The sequence below is a fragment of the Brassica oleracea genome, chromosome C2, assembly GCF_000695525.1.
Source record: "Brassica oleracea var. oleracea cultivar TO1000 chromosome C2, BOL, whole genome shotgun sequence".
NCBI lineage: Eukaryota > Viridiplantae > Streptophyta > Magnoliopsida > Brassicales > Brassicaceae > Brassica > Brassica oleracea.
This window is the reverse complement of record NC_027749.1, coordinates 47,155,832-47,174,313: the sequence shown is the minus strand read 5'-3', so window position 1 is coordinate 47,174,313 and position 18,482 is coordinate 47,155,832. Positions and strand designations below refer to the sequence as shown.

The following is an 18,482-nucleotide window of genomic DNA, read 5'->3' as shown; positions in this document are numbered from 1 at the left end:
ATGTAAACTTCATGTAAATTTTTACGAGTGATTAACGTCGAAAGATTTACGAGGTTTTACATCGAAAGGTTTACGTGTTCTTTACAAAGAAAATATTTACGTCTGCTTTACATCGAAAGAGTTACGTGGAGTTTACCACGAAAAGTTACATCTCGTTTACAACGAAACCTTTCCATGCGCTTTACGAGGAATTATTTTTGGCGTAAACATAACAAGTCATTTACGACGAAATCTCCGTTACGACGGACGTTTTACAACGAAACGTATTTTGAGGTTAATTCGTCGTAAAACCCCGTTTACGGCGAATTTACAACGAATATTGCACTCGTAAAAAATATGTTTTCCTGTAGTGAACACATTAGATACTAAATCATTGATCATAAACCCTTAACACTATAAAACGATAAGCAAAACTGCATAGACAATTTCATTAAGCCTGAGACCTGGTAATGGAAGAAATATAAGTCAAGTATCAGATGTACAATTTTCCATGTGGATAGTTACCACATTTTTTTGATGGCTAAGAAAATTAATGAACAGGTTAATAATAAGATTAGCTATAAGTTATCATACCATTATAGTTTTAACCATAAATTGAACCCATGAATTCCCTACAGTCTATGATATAAGATTGCATGTTAATTTTGTAGTTGGCCCTATAACTTGTTCGATAGCTTGTTAATTGGGTAGTTGAACATGTAACTTGTTTGATAGCTTGTCAACGGTAATGGAAAACCTAACTTTCAATTATTCAGAATTCACTGTTATGGTACAATAATTTCTCTAACTATCCATTGAATAAAGTTTACGGTAAACTGTTTTGTAAACGGGTAAATTATCCAAACACTGAATAAACAATAAGTATTGCTTTTAATTGCAACTAGAGAACCCACTCCACTGCTGTTGTATTGATCAAGATTAATCTTCATAGTGAGTTTAATAACAACTGAGAATATGACCAATTTCACCGGTGTCGAAGGCGTTGACAATTTGTCTGATGCCGCATGGCTTCAACTTTATACTCTTGACGGTTATCACCAGCAGTCTAGAGGCTACCAAATGTATTGTCCGGTGCCGGTACATCAATTGAAGACACATAAGGATCAAAGCACATGAAGAAAAACCACACTCCCAATTAACTCCAAAGAAAAACTTAGAAACTTACTCTTTAGGATGAGGCATGACGGTGGTTGTGTATTCTTTTTGTTTTCCTTTAAAAAAAAAAGATATTACCAAATATCACAATATAGAAATTTTTTATGATGAGGCAGGACGGTGGTTGTGTATTGTTGTTGTTCTCTATTTTTGGATGAGCCGACTGCAATTTCAAGATACAAGGAGAGAAAATAGAGAGGATAGGAGAGATGAGAGAAAAATAGAGATGAATATTTAAATTTTGAAGATATTATGACAGAAAGCACAATATTCGGGTATCTAACTTCAAGATTTTGTCTACACTTCAAATCAATAATGGCTTGTTGTAGTATAGGGGTAACAGCGTCATATATGATTGTGTACAGTGAGAAAATAGTGAATTTTGGTAGATTGTTAAATAGGCTAAAGTTCTTTGGTAGGAACATTAATTTCTCTTAATTTTATTAGATAATTTACATATAATTATATTACTATATTTTAGTTGATATATCGGTTTATAATTTTATATACCAAACCATATCCATATACCGCGATTTTTTAAAAATAACATTCATTCGGTAGATTTGGTATTACCAAATCCAAACCACTTTCTCTATTTCAATTATGTTCGGTTTTAGTTGGTTCGGTTTTACCGGATTAAACACCCCTAATTGTGAGTGAATGGAGACAGAGAAGAATGAAGAAGTGTTTGTTTCTGATTTATTATGGACTTCTAACGTAAAACTAATTGGTAGTAAGTGAATTGGTCATCTTCCAGATGATTGTTTTTATCGACCAGAAATTTCGTAAACATTTATACACGGTCGAGCTAGTTTAGTAAGATATTTTATCCCTAATAAGAAGCTTGAAGAATGGAGTACGTTACCTGAAGCGAGAGCTAGGATAGGCTCTCCGTGAGAGTTTCTGACAGAGAGAATGATTCGTGTTCTGTAATTACTGTTAACAGTGTAGAAATCAGAAAGCGCCAAGGAAACAGAGCTTCCCACTATCTTTCCCTCCACGGAACCCAGATCCAAAACCAACCCAACCCTAACCCATTTTTGCTCAGTCCCGGAGACTCCACTAACGTCGTCGTTTTGAGACCATGCAAAACAGTTAGAGCAGATAAAGAGAAACAGAACAATAAGAAATGAAACCAGAGTTCGGTTTTGGATCCCAAACTTCTCCATTAGAAAGAAGTTTCCAATTGCAAAGGGAAAAAAACAACATACACGTCTATATGAACATTTTATTATAATTTTTACTATATATAACCGTCGACTCTAGCCAACCCATAATGTGTTTTGTTTTTTACTCTTGTAGATTTATTCCACTACAAAAGATTATAATACGAACAAGATTTAGACCGAGCGTCTGCACTGGTTATTTTCCGATTTTATTACCATTAGACAAACACAGTAATTGATAGATTTTAAATAATTGATTTCAAAAATAATTTAACTAATTATTCTCCTATGGTTGAAATATTCCAAAGTTTCAGATTGTATTTCGAGGTTGGCTACTCTTTTCTCAATCATATCATTATTTTCGGGAATTCAATTGTATTTTTATAATGATTTTTTTTGTTTTGATGACCGTGGGGTTCCTAGGCGGTAAGCCCAGACTAATCCCCACGAGGCCTTCTATCCGGGCACGCACGGTTATAGGCAGGAAGGTGGCCAAGGCGACTCGAATCCAGGGTGGGCACTCCAGCCGGAGTTCCAATACCACTAGGCCAAAAGCTCTTGGTTATTTTTTTATAATGATTTGGTCAAAAGAAAAGTAAGAAAACTGAGAATACTGTAGTGTAACAAAAAAAACCGTTGAACGGATCAATTTTTGCAACAAATTTTGACGTGCAAATGTGTTTTCTTTTGGTAATGACGTCTTAACCTTGACTTGGTAAGTAAGTTAGTAACCCCTTTTAGATGGTTATTTACACTCATGACGAGCTTAAGTATGCAAGAAAGAAAACAATACAACAGTAAATATATAATTAAAATAAAATTCTGAGTATTTTTTGCTTTGGGTAGGTTGATCCTTAAAAAATACTAAAATCATCCATACACAACAATAACATCAAAAGGAAAACGACTAGTAGGAGAGGAGGGGGAGCTGCCACTAGTTAACACCATAGGAGAGAAATAGTCACAGTCTCACATTCACCATTATCACTAGTGAAAGTAAGGAGGAGCCTGGTACTGATAGCAGTTCCCGTAGAAGTTACCGTGAGCAGGAGCTGGACTGAAAGTGTAAGTCTGAGGAGGAGGAGCTTGTGCTGCCATGATTGGACCATTAAGGAACGGTCTGTTGTCATACACATACTGCGGATACCTCTCAGGGATGACTCTACCATATCCTGTCTTGTTGTTATTCTCAGTGACTCGGGGTTGAGGACCACGTGGTCGCTTTGTCTGAGGCTTTGTGGGTTCTGTTGCTCTCTTTTTCTCTGCTTTGGCCTTCTCCAGCTGGAGAATCCGTTTGTGTAGTGGCTCCACTGGGTACTGCTCTTCCAGGTTATGCTCTTCCACACACTTTATCACGGCTTTAAGACCTGTAAGCTCCCGCTCACTGAACTCATCCTGCATTGGCACACATATAAACTAAAACTATGATAATCTGATCCCGAATGCATCAGTTTTAAAGGGTTTAGAACTCTGAAGGCCTGCCGATTTTTGTCCGAACCGGACCAGTCAAACCGAACCGAAATTTTTGGTTCCGTTACGATTTTTGGTTTGGTTTGCGATTTCCAAAAATAAATAAATAACCGAAAAAACGAAAAATTTACCAAAAATAACCAAAATTAACTGAATTAATGGGAACTAACCGAAAACAACTGAACTAACCGAATTTAACCAAACTAACCAAATTTTTTTAATAACTATACCGAAATCTAACCGAAATTCCACAATCGGTTATTTTGGGGAAAAATATAAAACCGACCCCATTTTATTTTCGGTGGGATTTTGGCCTAACCGAAACCGAAAAAACCCGAACCGAAACCGTAGGCCTCTGAAGTACAAGATGACAGCTAACTAAACAGAGCTCAGATATGTTCCAACGAGGTAAGATTTACTAGACTAAAGAGCCAAATGCTCAAGAAAAGGTAAAAAATTAAATAAAAGATCAAACCACTCGTTCTAGGCAATGTGCATTAAGACATCCTTTCATTTTCCCTAGCAAGCAATGTATAATCTAGGCTATCAAGTAAAGGGAGCACTAGCCTGAACAGCCGGAGATGCATTGCCTTGGGAGGAAGATCTAGTTGCCTCAGTCAAGTAACATTTAAGTAACTCAACAGGTGGGAACTTTTCTGTGAGTCCAAACGCAAACGCCAAGTTCACAGCATCAATCTGTTTTCCACTGTTCACCAGAACTTCAATCACACCTGCAATAAACAGGGTTAAGACCAATGGTGAAGGAACATAATATCATATGACTTAAAATTAGAGAACAAACCAGGCATTTTTTCAGACAATCCAAGAGACCGGCAAAGCTCAGCTGCCTGACGACGACGTGAGACCATAGGGATCAGCTTCAAGATTCCATCCTCTTTAAAATCCGAAACAATACCAAAAGTAGCCAGTAGTTGCAAGAAAGCATGAGCCTCCAAAGAGTTACCATTGCCAGCATCCATGTCAATAGTTTCCAGAAGTGGACTCCATCCTTCTGCAACACCTTTTGCTCTATCCTTAACACTTTCCGAGAGAACAGCAACAAGAGAGTTGCTGTCTAGACCAGACAACAGCACGCTGAGGCACTCCATCACCATGATACATGTCCTCCGCGTTCCCAAGAGGTTAGCGTCTTTCTTCCCATCAGTGGTTGTGGGATAAAACCCTTCCAAAGAGTCCAACACTAAAGTGCCAGGGTTTGCTGCATACTTTAACGCCACAGGAATCTCCTCCTTCAATAATGCAAGGTTCTTACGATTGTCTGATACAAACTTATGAAGCCCTGCTGAGTCCATATCCCTACAGAGTTTCACTAACTCCGGATAAGCCTTCACAGGTGAGATCTCCACATCTTGCACAGTACCATCAAGATTCTCATCCTCAGCAGCAAAGGCTTTTGCACTGATGTTGGGAGCGTTGTTGTTGTTGTACTTATCTAAAGCAGTGTTGATAGCAAACACAGCTCCGTCTCTCTTCTTCTGAAGCCTTTCGAGCGACGCCTTCTCCTTGGCCTCTACAGCTGCTTTCTTTTTCTCTAGTAGCTCTTGAGCTTTCCTTGTTTTGGTTTCGTACTCTTTCTCTTGGTCCTCGAGCTCGTGGAACCGTCTCTTCAGGGACCTCTCGAGACCGTGGAAATGCTCCTCGAGTTCGTTCCATCTGAGGTTGAGTGTTACGGCGCGCTGGCTTTCGAGTTCGGCAAAGGCCTTTTGAAGCTGCTGGATCTTGGATGATGTGGAGTCCATGAGGGAAGCAACTGACCTGGTGTCTTCCATCATGAAAGAGCCTACACAAGGTGAAATAAAAAGCCTTTTAACAAATAATATGAAAAAAAAACTAAAGAATAAGCAAATAGTATAGTAAAATATATTAAATGCTGGATAACAATCACACATGTCAGAAAAAAAAAAACATAATTTTCACTTTTATTACCATAAATATTAAAGAATAAAATATCCACACAGATAAGGGAATAATATAAATTTAGAAACAACAGTGTTACCAATTCAAAACAAGTCCAATCTCCAAGCTGTGAAGTGGAGCTCCTAGATATATTCCAAATGATAAACAACTACAGAATTAAATCATCAAGAACAGGGGAATTAAAAAAACAGTCACAGATTCAAGAGTCCAGTGACATCTTCATTCATTAAAGAAACAACAAAACAGCAAAATTGAAAGCCTTAGAATAAAATCTTCGACAAAGCGAGCTGCTTTTGGAGAAAATCAGCAAACCGTAGCTACAGTGGAGACATGATCAAATAAAGACAAAACACTACAAGAGAAAACAGCTTTACCAGGAAAAAATCAGACCAAGTGATCCCCTAAAAGAAGAGATCAAGAAGCAGCGGAAAATGGTAGATCCATCCTGAGCGATCGAGAAATTTTTGAGAGAAGAGGAAAGTGAAATGGGAAAGAGGAAAGTCGAAGGGAGGGAAAGGCAAAGTGATTTACACACACACAGACACTTTCTTCTTTCTTTTGGTAATAAGTGGAGGCACGTGACAGCAAAGATTGGTGTGTATGTATGTGTGTGTGGTAGCTCATTCTCCACCAATCCGGCTCCACGAGACAATCGTAGTGGTGGCTCGAGTCATGAATTAGAATGTCCTTTTTGAAGTTTTAATTCGTCACGTGAGTTTGTCTGAATCTAGTAATTTACTCTCTAGTAAAAAAGGGCCCATAAAGCCCATTAATAGTATTGGGCCGACATTGTAATTTATCCATGTCTAACAAACTTGATTAGGTGATGGTGTTGAAAAGTCAAAGTCAAAAAGAGAGAGAAAAAAACATTAAAACGCGGAAAGACCGGTTGGTTTAAGTCATTGTGTTCTCATCGGATTTTCTTTGCCCCATTCTTTACGAAGTCTGAATCTTCCACATAACGATCCAGTCAACGACACAACAGACAAAGACAGACGACTCCACTCTTCTTTTATTTATATTATTATTAAAGAAGTCCTGTCTTTCATTCACGCTTTTCCTCCTCCTTTCATTAACACTCTCCCCCCAACAGAATGACAGATGCGCGAACTTCTTCTTCTTCTTCCTCATTCAACTCAACAACACACTTGAAACAGAAGTACTAGCACGACCAAGACCAAAAGCTCCTGTCTTGTATCTCTAATTATTCCTTCGTGAGTAAAAGATGATGACTTTTTGAATTATCATTACCTTTGAAGTCAACCCATTTCAAGATCGCTGTTATCTTTCTTGTTTCTTTTTCGAATTTTCCACCTGATTTGATTCTATCTGTAACTTTTTGCTTCCAGGACTTTGGATGCTCATCAGAGAGAACCCTAGTGTTCTTTTTCTCCTTCTCTAGTTTCTAGCGATTTTATGATGGTGAGTAGTAGTAGGTTAGTATTCGCAATTTTCCTCGGGAACTGTCTCTGGTTGCTGCTCCTGTCTAGCTCGATCGATGCAAACGAGGCCAACGTTAACTGCTTGAGGACCATATATAAACAAGTTAAGGATCCTAATGGATATTTAACGAGCTGGGTGTTTGGCAACCAGACTGCTGGTTACATCTGCAAGTTCGCTGGTGTGACTTGCTGGCATGATGATGAGAATAGAGTTTTGAGCATTAAGCTCGGTGGTTATGGTCTAGAAGGAGAGTTCCCTCTTGGGATTAAGAACTGCACTGATCTAACAGCTCTAGATCTTTCTAAAAACAATTTCTCTGGACCTTTACCATCCAACGTAACCTCATTCATTCCACTTGTCACAATTCTAGACCTCTCTTACAATCAGTTCTCTGGTCCAATCCCTCCTAGTATCTCAAACATTACCTTTTTGAACTCTCTTATGCTTCAGCATAATCAGTTCACCGGTACCCTTCCTGCCGAGCTTGTTCTGCTCGGACGGCTCACTAGTTTCTCTGTGGCTGGCAATCTTCTCACAGGTCGTATCCCAGCTTTCAATGATACAACATTGAAAATTAGGGTGGATGACTTTGCTAGTAATCCAGGTTTGTGTGGTAAGCCTCTGGAAGCATGTAAAGGTCCTAAAAGCTCTCGTGTTAAAGTTATTGTTATAGCAGCAGTTGGTGGACTGTCTGTGGCAGCATTGGTCGTTGGGGTTGTTCTCTTCTTCTACTTCCGTAGATTGGCTGTTGTTAGGAAGAAGATGAGAGATGATCCTGAAGAAAACAGATGGGCAAGAATCTTGAAAGGACAGAAAGGTGTTAAGGTAAGACATTTATTACACACATACTAATGTTGTTATTAGGCCTGAGAGTTCGGTTTTTGGTTCGGGTATTTTGGTTTTCGGTTTTAGAGATTTAGGAACCGTTTAGTTATTAACAAAATTTGGTTTGATTCGGTGTCGGTTTGCAAAATTGGGAACTGGCTAATATCTAAAATAGTTTTGGTTCTGGTCGGTTTCTGTTCCAGAAATATACATCCTGATATTTATGGAATTTAACTCGGTTTCAGTTATTTTGGTTTGGTATGGTTTGGTTCTTCGGTTCCGGATAAATGTGTCCATGCCTAGTTGTTATGTTCTGAGTTTCTGATTATATATGTTTGGTGTGTGTGTGTCTTCAGGTTTTCATGTTTAAGAAGTCAGTTTCAAAGATGAAGTTGAGCGATCTCATGAAGGCAACAGAGGAGTTCAAGAAAGATAACATCATTGGGAAAGGAAGAACAGGAACTATGTACAAAGGAGTGCTTGAAGACGGTACTCCTCTTATGGTAAAGAGGTTGCAAGATTCTCAACATTCTGAAAAGGAGCTTGACTCGGAGATGAAGACATTGGGATCTGTAAAACACAGAAACTTGGTCCCTCTCTTGGGTTACTGTATTGCCAAGAAGGAGAGGCTTCTTATATACGAGTACATGCCCAACGGCTACCTTTATGATCGGTTACATCCCTCAGATGAAGACTCTTACAACCCTATGGACTGGCCTTCACGGCTGAAGATCGCTATTGGCTCTGCAAAAGGACTAGCGTGGCTTCACCACAGCTGCAACCCGAGGATCATTCATCGCAACATAAGCTCCAAATGCATCTTGTTGACTGCGGATTTCGAGCCTAAGATCTCAGACTTCGGTCTGGCTAGGCTGATGAACCCCATTGATACTCATTTAAGCACATTTGTCAATGGGGAGTTTGGTGATTTCGGTTATGTTGCTCCTGAGTATTCAAGAACCATGGTGGCAACTCCTAAAGGAGATGTATACAGCTTCGGGGTTGTGCTTTTAGAGCTAGTAACGGGGCAGAAAGCAACTAGTGTGATGACAAGAGATTCTGAAGAAGAAGACAAGGAAGAAAGCTGCTTCAAGGGTAACCTTGTGGAGTGGATTACAAAGCTATCAAGTGAGTCAAAACTGCATGAAGCTATTGACAGGTCTTTAGTTGGGAAAGGTGTGGATGATGAGATATTCAAAGTGCTTAAAGTAGCATGCAACTGCGTTTTACCGGAAGTAGCAAAGCAGAGGCCTACCATGTTTGAAGTGTATCAGTTTCTGAGAGCTATTGGAGAGAGCTATAACTTCACCACTGAAGATGACATCTTAGTTCCATCTGAATCAGGAGAAGCTGATTTCATTGAAGAGCTGATAGTTCGCTGATCAAAGTGGAAGGGTAAGAGACTTATGAAACGATCTTCTTTAGTCCTAGCAGTGCCAAGATATACATATATATATAAGTATTGGTTTTGTCTTTTATTTATTTTTGGTTTCTACTCTTCGATGGTGTGGTTGTAAAATAAAATATTGTTAGATGCACTCTCTTATTACTACTACGCTGAGCTTTGAGTGCTTTAAGTACAGTCACTGGTTTGGTCTTGTGGCTGCATCTGTGCCGTTTTTCAGTTTTTTTTTTGGAAAGCTAGAAAGGCTACTACTAATTAAATTTCGTTTGAAACAAGGGGTTCCCAAAACTCCATACACTCCATAAGACAAAACTTGGTTCTGCTAAAAACACTAATAGAAAGATAAAAAGTCCATCGATAAGATGATGACGTTGAAGAGATTATGGGTGAGCGACCGTGTTTACTCGTCGTCCTCATCATCGTCCCCAGCAGATGAGTTCAAAGCCTTCACTCTCTGGATCAGACTATCAAAATCTTCATGTTCCCAACTTAAAGAGAATATTGATCATTTGTTTGATAATATGAAAATTATATATTTTCCTATTTCGATAACAATGTTTTCTTGTTTTGATAAAGCTATGGTTTAGGGTTTATATATTTATGTTGACTTAAATCTTATATAATGCTTATAATTTTAAAGAGAATAAATCAAATTACTTGAATAAGAAATTGTACCAGCAACATCCACAAATCAATCAAGAAAAAGCATACATAGAATATAACATTTCAGATAGCTAGAATTCCTTGGTGACCAGATGAAGTATTGAAAGGTACTTGTGGACTGATGCTTTTGGGGACTGATGCATTTCTATTGTGCAAGTGAGATGGTTAAATATTACAATCGAGTTTTACTCAATTTATGTTATATTGTGTTTTCGACATTGCAATATGTATGAGGTAAGTAAAATATTAGACTTCAATTGGTGGTAACCTATTAAAAGAATACAAAAATTAAGAAAGAAAAGAACGAAAAGGAATAAATAAAAAAAATGTAGAAGAATATTTATTATTTACATTCATCTTCTAATTTGATAAGAAATAAATGTAGTCTAGTATTACCTAAATGTAAAAGAATGTTAAAGAATTGTAAGTAACAATTATTCTTTGTAAATAGTGTAAACTATAAGAAACGATAAAGAATTTAATATCTCCACTCATTCATTCGTCAGCATTTAGAGCATTGTTTGACCATTTCTATCAAATCTTGATAATTTCTCATTTTACCTTTTCACTGCGTTTGATTTAATTCTTTCAGTTTTGTTAAGCTTCGTCATTATGAATAGGTAAAATATTTGTAATCTTCTGATAAAAAAAATCAAAAGACTCATTTCTTATTTCAAAATATGTGGATTGATCATATATTAGAATACTACGGAAAAATTAATATTGAGTAATTTGTATTCTTATGTTTTTTTATGAATTAATGTATGTTTTATATTATTACTTTGTGTATTTTGTGTTATAGTAAATTGTATTTATATATATTATTTTGATATTTTTAATGTATATATATTATTTTTTTTATTTTTTTTATTTTTTTTATTTTACAACAAAAAGCTAAAGGGAAACTAAGTAGATTCCTGATCCAAGAGCCACATCGGGGGAATCGAATCAACATAAACCATAGTGTTTTGTGCCCTCGGAATATGTTGTATTATTTATTTATATAAAGCTTAACAACTATAATTAATCTTATATATTAAAACAGAAGTCATAACCTTGATTTATATATGATTTTTTTAAAAATGAACATAATGGACCTATTTCTAGAAAGTCATGTTACATTTAATCTCTAATCTTATCATTTAAATTTTGGGTCTACCAAAAAATTTTATTGGGCTATCAATAATTGGATTTAAACAATAGATGATCTATTGGATTTATAGATAGTATAAATTAAATAGATATAATTTAATGTTGTAATACTATACCTTCATATGTTAATTATTTAAATATTTGTCGATGTTAACTTTTAAAATTATAAAGATTTTTTTTTTAAATAACAAAAGTCATATTATCTAACAATGATTAATCTTTACTACCTTAAACTAATGAAAATAAATTTTAAACTATATAGTTTATTTTAAAAATTAAACAAAAACTAAATGTTTAATTATTTACTCGATAATATAAATCTATGAAGCAAAAAGTTTAATTTTAAAAAAACTTTCTAAATTTGTGAAATGTTACAATATCTTTGAATATGACAATAAAATAATAATTTACTAATCTTTATATATATATAGTTAAAATTTTAATAATGAAATAATAATCCGAAAATATATATATAGAAGAAGAAATACATGTGAAAGTTTGAAACAATCTATTCAATGAAAAAAATATACTGTAAACTTATTATGTTTTAAAAATTGATAGACACATATATATTATAATATATACCAATTTGGAATTGAAAACAAAATGTTTATATAAAAATAAATAAAAACAAAAATCTGCGCGGTTGTGATACACTAAAATTGGATCTTTGTCTACTGTCAAGTTAACAGTGTAGTTGTAATATCTTTAGATTCAATTCTAGAGGACCAGTTCACACTTTATCTTTATGGGATCAAAATTTAGCTAAAACGAAGTGGGGGTTTTAAAGAAGTAAATATCGTAAAGAACAGGTTAGGTTGTTTCGGATTGATTTAAAGGCGCTAGTCTAGGGTTTCTTCTTCAGGTATGGAATCACAAACCAAGCAATTATTCAAGTTCAGTTTATAACGAGTCTAAACTCGGATCACTCAGGTTGAATCAACCCACTCTCGTGGTGTTGATTCCTTTGCAAGTCGGTCTTGATGCCTAAACTCTCGTTTGGATCAAGACACGATGGCAAGCTCTAGAGATCAAGTCCGATATGTTCACAATACATCCTAATATCTACTCTCGCTGACTAGGGATGCAAAGCTCATTCAATTTATATCAGGTTATCAATTAACGGCTAGCTAAATCGATTAACCCTAATTCATGCACTGAGTGATCGGTTCATTGCAAGCAACAAAAACATATATTAATGTAGACAATTTCAAGATGACTTATTTATGCTTAGCTCACGAATCCATAACCCTAGAACCCTAAACTAACTCGGTGACTACTCAGACATAACACAAGAACAGAGAAGCATGATTTCTGAATAATACTGCATATAATAGATCAAAATAAATCAGAGGGTTCAGGATAATCTTCTCTATGAGATTGATGAGGTCTTCTCCCTTACAAGTAGCAATCGCTAAAATCAAAGCTCTCTCGGGTCTTTTCTTACGTAAAAACTAAGGTAGGTCTAAAATAATAAATATGAAACTATATATATAGAAGCCACAGGCGGCTAGAGGAAAGAAATAGGAAATCTAGGGCAAATTTCAAAATATTTGGAAACTTCTTTTTTTTATCTCTGTCGCTGGAGCAGGCACTTAGACTGCTCCGGTTGGCTGTTTCGTGCGAAAGACTCCAAATACTTTTCTCTCTTCTTTTCCTCTAGCTGGTCCATTTTCCATCTAATGCAACTCTAGACCTGTTATGACTCGAAAGAGACTAAAAAGACTCGATAAAACCTTGAAAACTATTAGTAAGACATACGTATAATGTGCCAAAAACACAATATATCAGATTGCACGGATCGAGATCTAGTTTATATTAAAGCTGAAAAACTAACATACAAATTACATTAACATTTTAAAAATTAAGAGTCACGTCATCGTAACATATAATCAGAAACATTTTTAACTAAGAGTTACATTAACATTTGTATGTTACACAATTTAATTCTTGTTTTAATTTGTTGTTACAAATTAAAATTAAAAGAGATAATAAATATGTTGACTTATTCAACATATAACAAAACTTTTCTAGATAAAAATAAATCTTTTTATCATATCTCCTTTTCCCAATACACTAATGTGTATTCAAAGCTTTGAGCTTTGTAAATAATTCTCCATTTTATATACAATATGACTTTTTCCTCGTGATTCCAATGTGGGACATTTTAGGAATGTTACATTTTAAGCTTTGCAAGCAAGCCATTTGAAATTTTCATTTTTCATTCAAACTAACTCTATTTTTGACATATGAAAAACACTTTTTCATGATGCTCAAAAATAAGTTCCAACATATAACAAGATCATCTCTATACACATAATTAAGATATGGAAACTTTTTCTATATAACAAAAAAAACAAAACAAAACAAAGGGTTTGGATAGAGAGAATAAATCTTTTTTGGTCATCCTTGTTTCTCACGCAAGAAATCTCATGAACCAGTGAGTCTTTTGTGTAACCAAAATGTGCCCAATTGTCAACCCGAGGATAACTCCAGGTGCTAAGGCTATGGCAGCTGCAGTCCAGCTCAGTACTCCTTCTTCCTCCTCTGCTTCCTCTGCTTCTGGCTCTTGTGATTGCTCTCCGCACTTTTCACTGAGAGGAAGACCACACAGTCCAAGGTTTCCTTCAAAAGACGAAGCAGACTGAGTTCGGAACTGTGTACTTTGCGGTATTGGACCGTGGAGCTGGTTGTTGGAAACCTTGATGTAAGACAGACTAGAGAGATCCCCGAGAGAAGGTGGAATTGACCCTGAAAGCTTGTTATTCGATAAGTCTAATGACTCGAGCTGACTCTGATTCCCAAAAGATGAAGGTATGTCACCAGTGAAACCGTTGCTTGATAGATTGAGCACAATAAGATCCTTGAGCAGACCAATGGACTCAGGGATCTTTCCACTGAGTTCATTTCCTGACAAGTCAATAGCTGTTAAGAGTTTCAATATCCGTTCCAGTTTCATCTCTACTCCTTTACTCATCAAGACCATTGAATCATGGTAATAATCATTATATCTGATGTAAATAACTCCCGACCGATCTTCACGTCTTGTCATGTTCCAGTCTGAAAAGTAATCTGATGGTAGTGTCCCGTTGAAGCCATTGTTGGATACATCAATGATTTGCAGCTTGGGAAATCCGAAAGGATGATGACGGTGTAAAGGTCCTTTGAAGTTGTTGTTGCGGAGGACAATGACTTTTAGCTCAGGCAAAGTATTCAGCCAGAAAGGAAACGTGTCGTCGATTCCATTGCTTCTAACGTTGAGAACTTCGAGGCTAGTGCAGCTCTTCAGTGACCTTGGAAGCTTCCCAACCAACCTGTTTTGGCTGACGTCAATGGATACTAAGTCAGCGGCGTTGGTGAATATTTCTGGAATACTTCCATTGAGTTGATTATGGTGGAGGTTAAGAAATGAAAGATAACTGTTCAGATTCTTTAGACATTGAGGTATTGAGCCTGTGAAGCTGTTGTTGGATAAATCAAGGGTTTGTAGATATCTCTGCTCACATATGGATTCAGGGATCTTTCCTGTGAAGTTGTTGTTGGAGACGAGTAATGCTTCTGTGGAGACTGGTGGGTCGAACAACGGTCCTTGGAACGCGTTTGAACTCAAATCTAGAACACTAAGCTCCAGTCTAGATGAATCATTTGAGTATCTTTCAAGACCGGTGAAAGAGTTGTTGCGTAGATTCAGGACTGCTAACATTGGTAGATGATTCCACAGCCAATGTGGCACGTCACCTTTGATTTTGTTGTCTGAGAGATCCAAGTGAGACATCTTTTGTAGGTTCTTTAGGAATTTTGGAAACTCTGTGATACCACAGCCTGACAAGTGCAAGGTGCCTAAGTTCGTTGGTAGATTAGAAACTAAACCCATTTTCGCGGTCGAGACATGTACCCCTGACAGCTGCAGTGAAGATAGGGACTTGAGATGTAAGAAGATGGTACTCAAGTCAACTATATTTGTGGTGTTTATATAGCTTATGTCCAGATCTATGAGACCCTTGAGTTGTGATAAGAAACCAAAGTCTACTGACATCCCCGTGTTGTAATAAGAAAGGTCAAGGCTGTAAAGATTGACTAAGCTTGAAATGGATATTGGGAGAGACCCTTTGAAATGGTTATTGCCAAGTGATAACCTTTCTAGCTTAGATGGTGAAGAGATATTCCCAAACTCAAGAATGGCATTGAGTTGATTATCTTTCAAATCGATGTAAGTCAAAGAAGGGGTGTTGAAGAGAGTAGAAGAGAGAGTTCCAGTGAAAATGTTTTCACTTGCTTCAAAGGTCTCTAAGTTGCAAAGTGCACTTATGTTTGGAGGAAGTGTACCTGTGAAATGATTGTTGACTAGTGATAACTCTGACAACTTTGTGAGATTGAGTAATGGAAGAGGAAAGTTACCACTAAGCTTATTGGAAACAAGACTTAAGGTAGTAAGTTGATTAAGATTGGCAAAGGAAGGTGGGATTTGGCCACTAAGTCTATTATAAGAAAGGACTAAAGAGGTAAGATGGAGAAGATTTCCAAATGAAGAAGGGATATGACCATTGAAAAAATTAGATGAAAGGTCAAGAGAGGATAGGTTGGTTAAGTTTCCAAGTGAAGATGAAATCTGTTCATGTAAATTGCAAAACCCAAGTCTCAAAGTAGTCAAGTGTTTAAGGTTGTTGATGGAGACAGGTAAGTTACCTAGGGATATCCAAGAGAGGTCCAAGAAAACAAGAGAGTTATTTCTATTAAACTCTGGAAGAGATCCTACCATATCTTGATTGCCTTGCAAGTTAATGGATTGCATAGTAGGAATCCTAAAAAGACTGCTTGGTAATTTACCAAACAAGTTACAGTCATCAAGAGAGAGTGATTTGAGAGAGGATAGTTTTGAGATATTTGGAGGAATTTCTGAAGAAATGTCTACAAGACCTAGGTTAAGCTCCTCTAGGTTTGTCAAATTCTGGGAAAGATTGTTAAGAAATGACTTTTGAGCTGATAATGAGTTAGAAGAGAGGTCAAGAGACACCAACTTGGTTAGATGAAGAAGCTCTGTTGGAATTGGACCAGATGACAAAGTGTTTGAGAGGTTGAGTAGTGTTAACTCCTTGAGTGTACCGAGCTGGCTAGGTATCTCAAAAGAGCCGAGATCGTTGTAAGCAAAATTAAGGACACGGAGCCTTTGCAGTTTAAAAAGACTGCTTTTGGAACTTAGTTTGCCGTGGAAGCAACTGGAACTTAGGTCTAGCTCGACCACTTCACCAGACTTGGCATGGCACATGATACCGTCCCATGAACAGCAATCACTCTTGTTGCTCCACGAGTTCGTCTTGGGATAAGAAAAACTAGAAAAAACATCATCGTCAAGATTCCGAATCTCAAACTCACTCACGAACTCCAAAAGGGCATTCTTTTCTTCGGGTCGACACAAGTGCCGTGTAGGAGAAGCAAACGTGTTAAGAATGTTTAAAACGAAGAGGAAACATATTGAACGAAGAAGAAAGCTCATTCTATGAATATTTTTGGACACAAAGTATTCAAAGTAGTGAAAATGTAATAGTTTAGTGGTGTGGATCTCTAGTCTCTGCGTATGTATGTATATATATATACAAAAGGCTTAAGCTCTTTTCCTTGACGTTGCATGAAATGCTCTTTGACTTTTTACAGATAAATGTTTTACATGCCATGAGCTCCATCAGCATTATCTGAAGTGTCATTTTGCACAGAAATAATTGATTTTCTTGCATTGTTTGTGTGTTTCCATTTTATTAATAGTATGTTTTGTCGCTCTCTACTATAAATTGTAACCCAAAACAAAAGGTGTGGACTGTCTTTGTAAAAGCGGCAATGCTAGGACACACATGTTTTTTTGTGAAATGAACAAGAGGAAAAGACATGGAACCATGTGTGAATGAAGCTCATGAGTTTCCGCCTCTTTCATATCTTGGGAGAAGACAAGTAATGTGATGGTGAAACTTCGTGAAAGTGTGTCTATATAAAAAGATATGAATGCTATTATGTCTTTATCTGTGAATAGCTTCTTGCCGTTATTTCATCAAATATCATTTTAATTTTTCTGTTTTTTTTCAAAATAACATATATTAAAAAACAATTCTCTCAAATAGTCATTTTTAAGTTTTTGTTACAAAATAGCTCTTAAAAAAACAAAATAGCCTTTTTTATTTTGAAAATTTTAATTTTAATTTTTTATTTCTTAAATTTTGAAAATATATCTTCAAAACTCCACCTCTTAACTGTAAGCCCTAAGTTTAGATCAGTTTAACCCTAGCGTATAAATATATTTTTACCCTTTAATAAAAAAAATTTTGGTCATTTTCCGTTTTAAAGACTATTTTTGTGACAAAAACTTAAAAAAACTATCATAAAGAATTTCTCTATATTAAATTATATAATTTTGATGAAAATGTATTTACTATATTCAATGCAATGAACAAAGCTAACTCGATTTTATTCTAAATGGAATCAAAAATAATTTGTGGTTCAGTATTAAATGAACCAATCTAAAACCTTATATTTAAAATCAAAAGCTCAAGTGAATAGCAAGTTAGCAATACTTATTATTATTTATGAAAATATTCTACATATAAAGTAAAGAATGGTCTAAAACATATAAATAAATGAAAATAAAATATTAATCAGTTTCTATAATTGAGTTGTGTTATAAAATGTATATATGTGCATAAATTTTTACAAGATTATTGTTATAAGTTCTTAAAAGTTTATTGTTATGTTCACTAGGGGCGGATCCCCGCGCAAGCGCGGGGTCGCGGGGTTGTTGAGTTAGATATTTTTTTTTTACCATTTGTTGCGACAATTAGACTACTTGGATCAAATGCAAACTTTTTTGTTAACTTTTTGTCATGATTGCATAAGTTTTTAGGCCGTAAAAAGATTTTTAATTTAACATAAGTTTAAGATAAATGCATAGTTTAAATGGGCTTGGAGTTATAAAATCGGGCCATATATGTTCCTTTTCTCGGTGGTGAGGGAAATCAAATAACTGTTTATCTTTGACCAAAAAATAGATGTTTCTTTTTCGAGATTTTTAGTTGTCCGCTGTGAATTTGAAATGAAGGAGTCGTTCCTATTGTAGAATTATTTTTGTTTTTAGTAAAGAATCAATACATGAAGGTGTTTTTATTGTAATTAAATGTTTATCTTGTTGCCTGGTATTGACGCAGATTAGGAAATGTTGGCGAAAGTCTCATCGTCTTCGTTTAAACCTGCAAAAGTGAGTTTTGTAAAGGAGAGTGTTTTTT

The 18,482-nt window shown here is 35.9% G+C and overlaps 4 protein-coding genes across 6 annotated transcripts in view; 1 reads left to right on the top strand and 3 right to left on the bottom strand.

Annotated features, from left to right (window-relative positions):
- Positions 1-2,324, bottom strand: part of LOC106324430 (glutamate receptor 1.3-like) — a 10,329-nt gene extending 8,005 nt beyond the window's left edge. The window contains exon 1 of the mRNA XM_013762399.1: positions 2,021-2,324. Within this exon, the coding sequence (XP_013617853.1) occupies positions 2,021-2,324 (304 nt within the window). The remainder of the gene's footprint in view (positions 1-2,020) is intronic.
- Positions 2,325-3,100: 776 nt separating this feature from the next.
- On the bottom strand, positions 3,101-6,310 carry LOC106327476 (FRIGIDA-like protein 3). Of its 3 annotated transcripts, none has more exons than XM_013765637.1 (5): positions 6,104-6,295; positions 5,809-5,851; positions 4,594-5,592; positions 4,359-4,522; positions 3,101-3,716 (listed from the first exon to the last, which is right to left on the bottom strand). In XM_013765637.1, exons 3-5 carry the CDS (start codon positions 5,582-5,584, stop codon positions 3,309-3,311), a joined length of 1,563 nt encoding a protein of 520 aa, XP_013621091.1. In that variant the 5' UTR covers positions 5,585-5,592; positions 5,809-5,851; positions 6,104-6,295; the 3' UTR covers positions 3,101-3,308. The 3 variants fall into 3 exon arrangements, with proteins under 3 accessions (XP_013621091.1, XP_013621090.1, XP_013621089.1); XM_013765636.1 differs by having other exon boundaries at positions 5,809-5,877; positions 6,104-6,294; XM_013765635.1 differs by lacking the exon at positions 5,809-5,851 and having other exon boundaries at positions 6,104-6,310.
- A 346-nt stretch (positions 6,311-6,656) lies between these two features.
- LOC106327440 (probably inactive leucine-rich repeat receptor-like protein kinase At5g48380) lies at positions 6,657-9,570 on the top strand. Its single transcript, XM_013765592.1, has 3 exons — positions 6,657-6,943; positions 7,079-7,997; positions 8,354-9,570. Exons 2-3 carry the CDS (start codon positions 7,146-7,148, stop codon positions 9,377-9,379), a joined length of 1,878 nt encoding a protein of 625 aa, XP_013621046.1. The 5' UTR covers positions 6,657-6,943; positions 7,079-7,145; the 3' UTR covers positions 9,380-9,570.
- A 4,063-nt stretch (positions 9,571-13,633) lies between these two features.
- Positions 13,634-16,711, bottom strand: LOC106324429 (receptor-like protein 12). Its single transcript, XM_013762398.1, has 2 exons — positions 16,045-16,711; positions 13,634-15,978 (listed from the first exon to the last, which is right to left on the bottom strand). The coding sequence occupies exons 1-2, from the start codon at positions 16,709-16,711 to the stop codon at positions 13,634-13,636; spliced, it is 3,012 nt and encodes a 1,003-aa protein (XP_013617852.1).
- Positions 16,712-18,482: the final 1,771 nt, after the last annotated feature.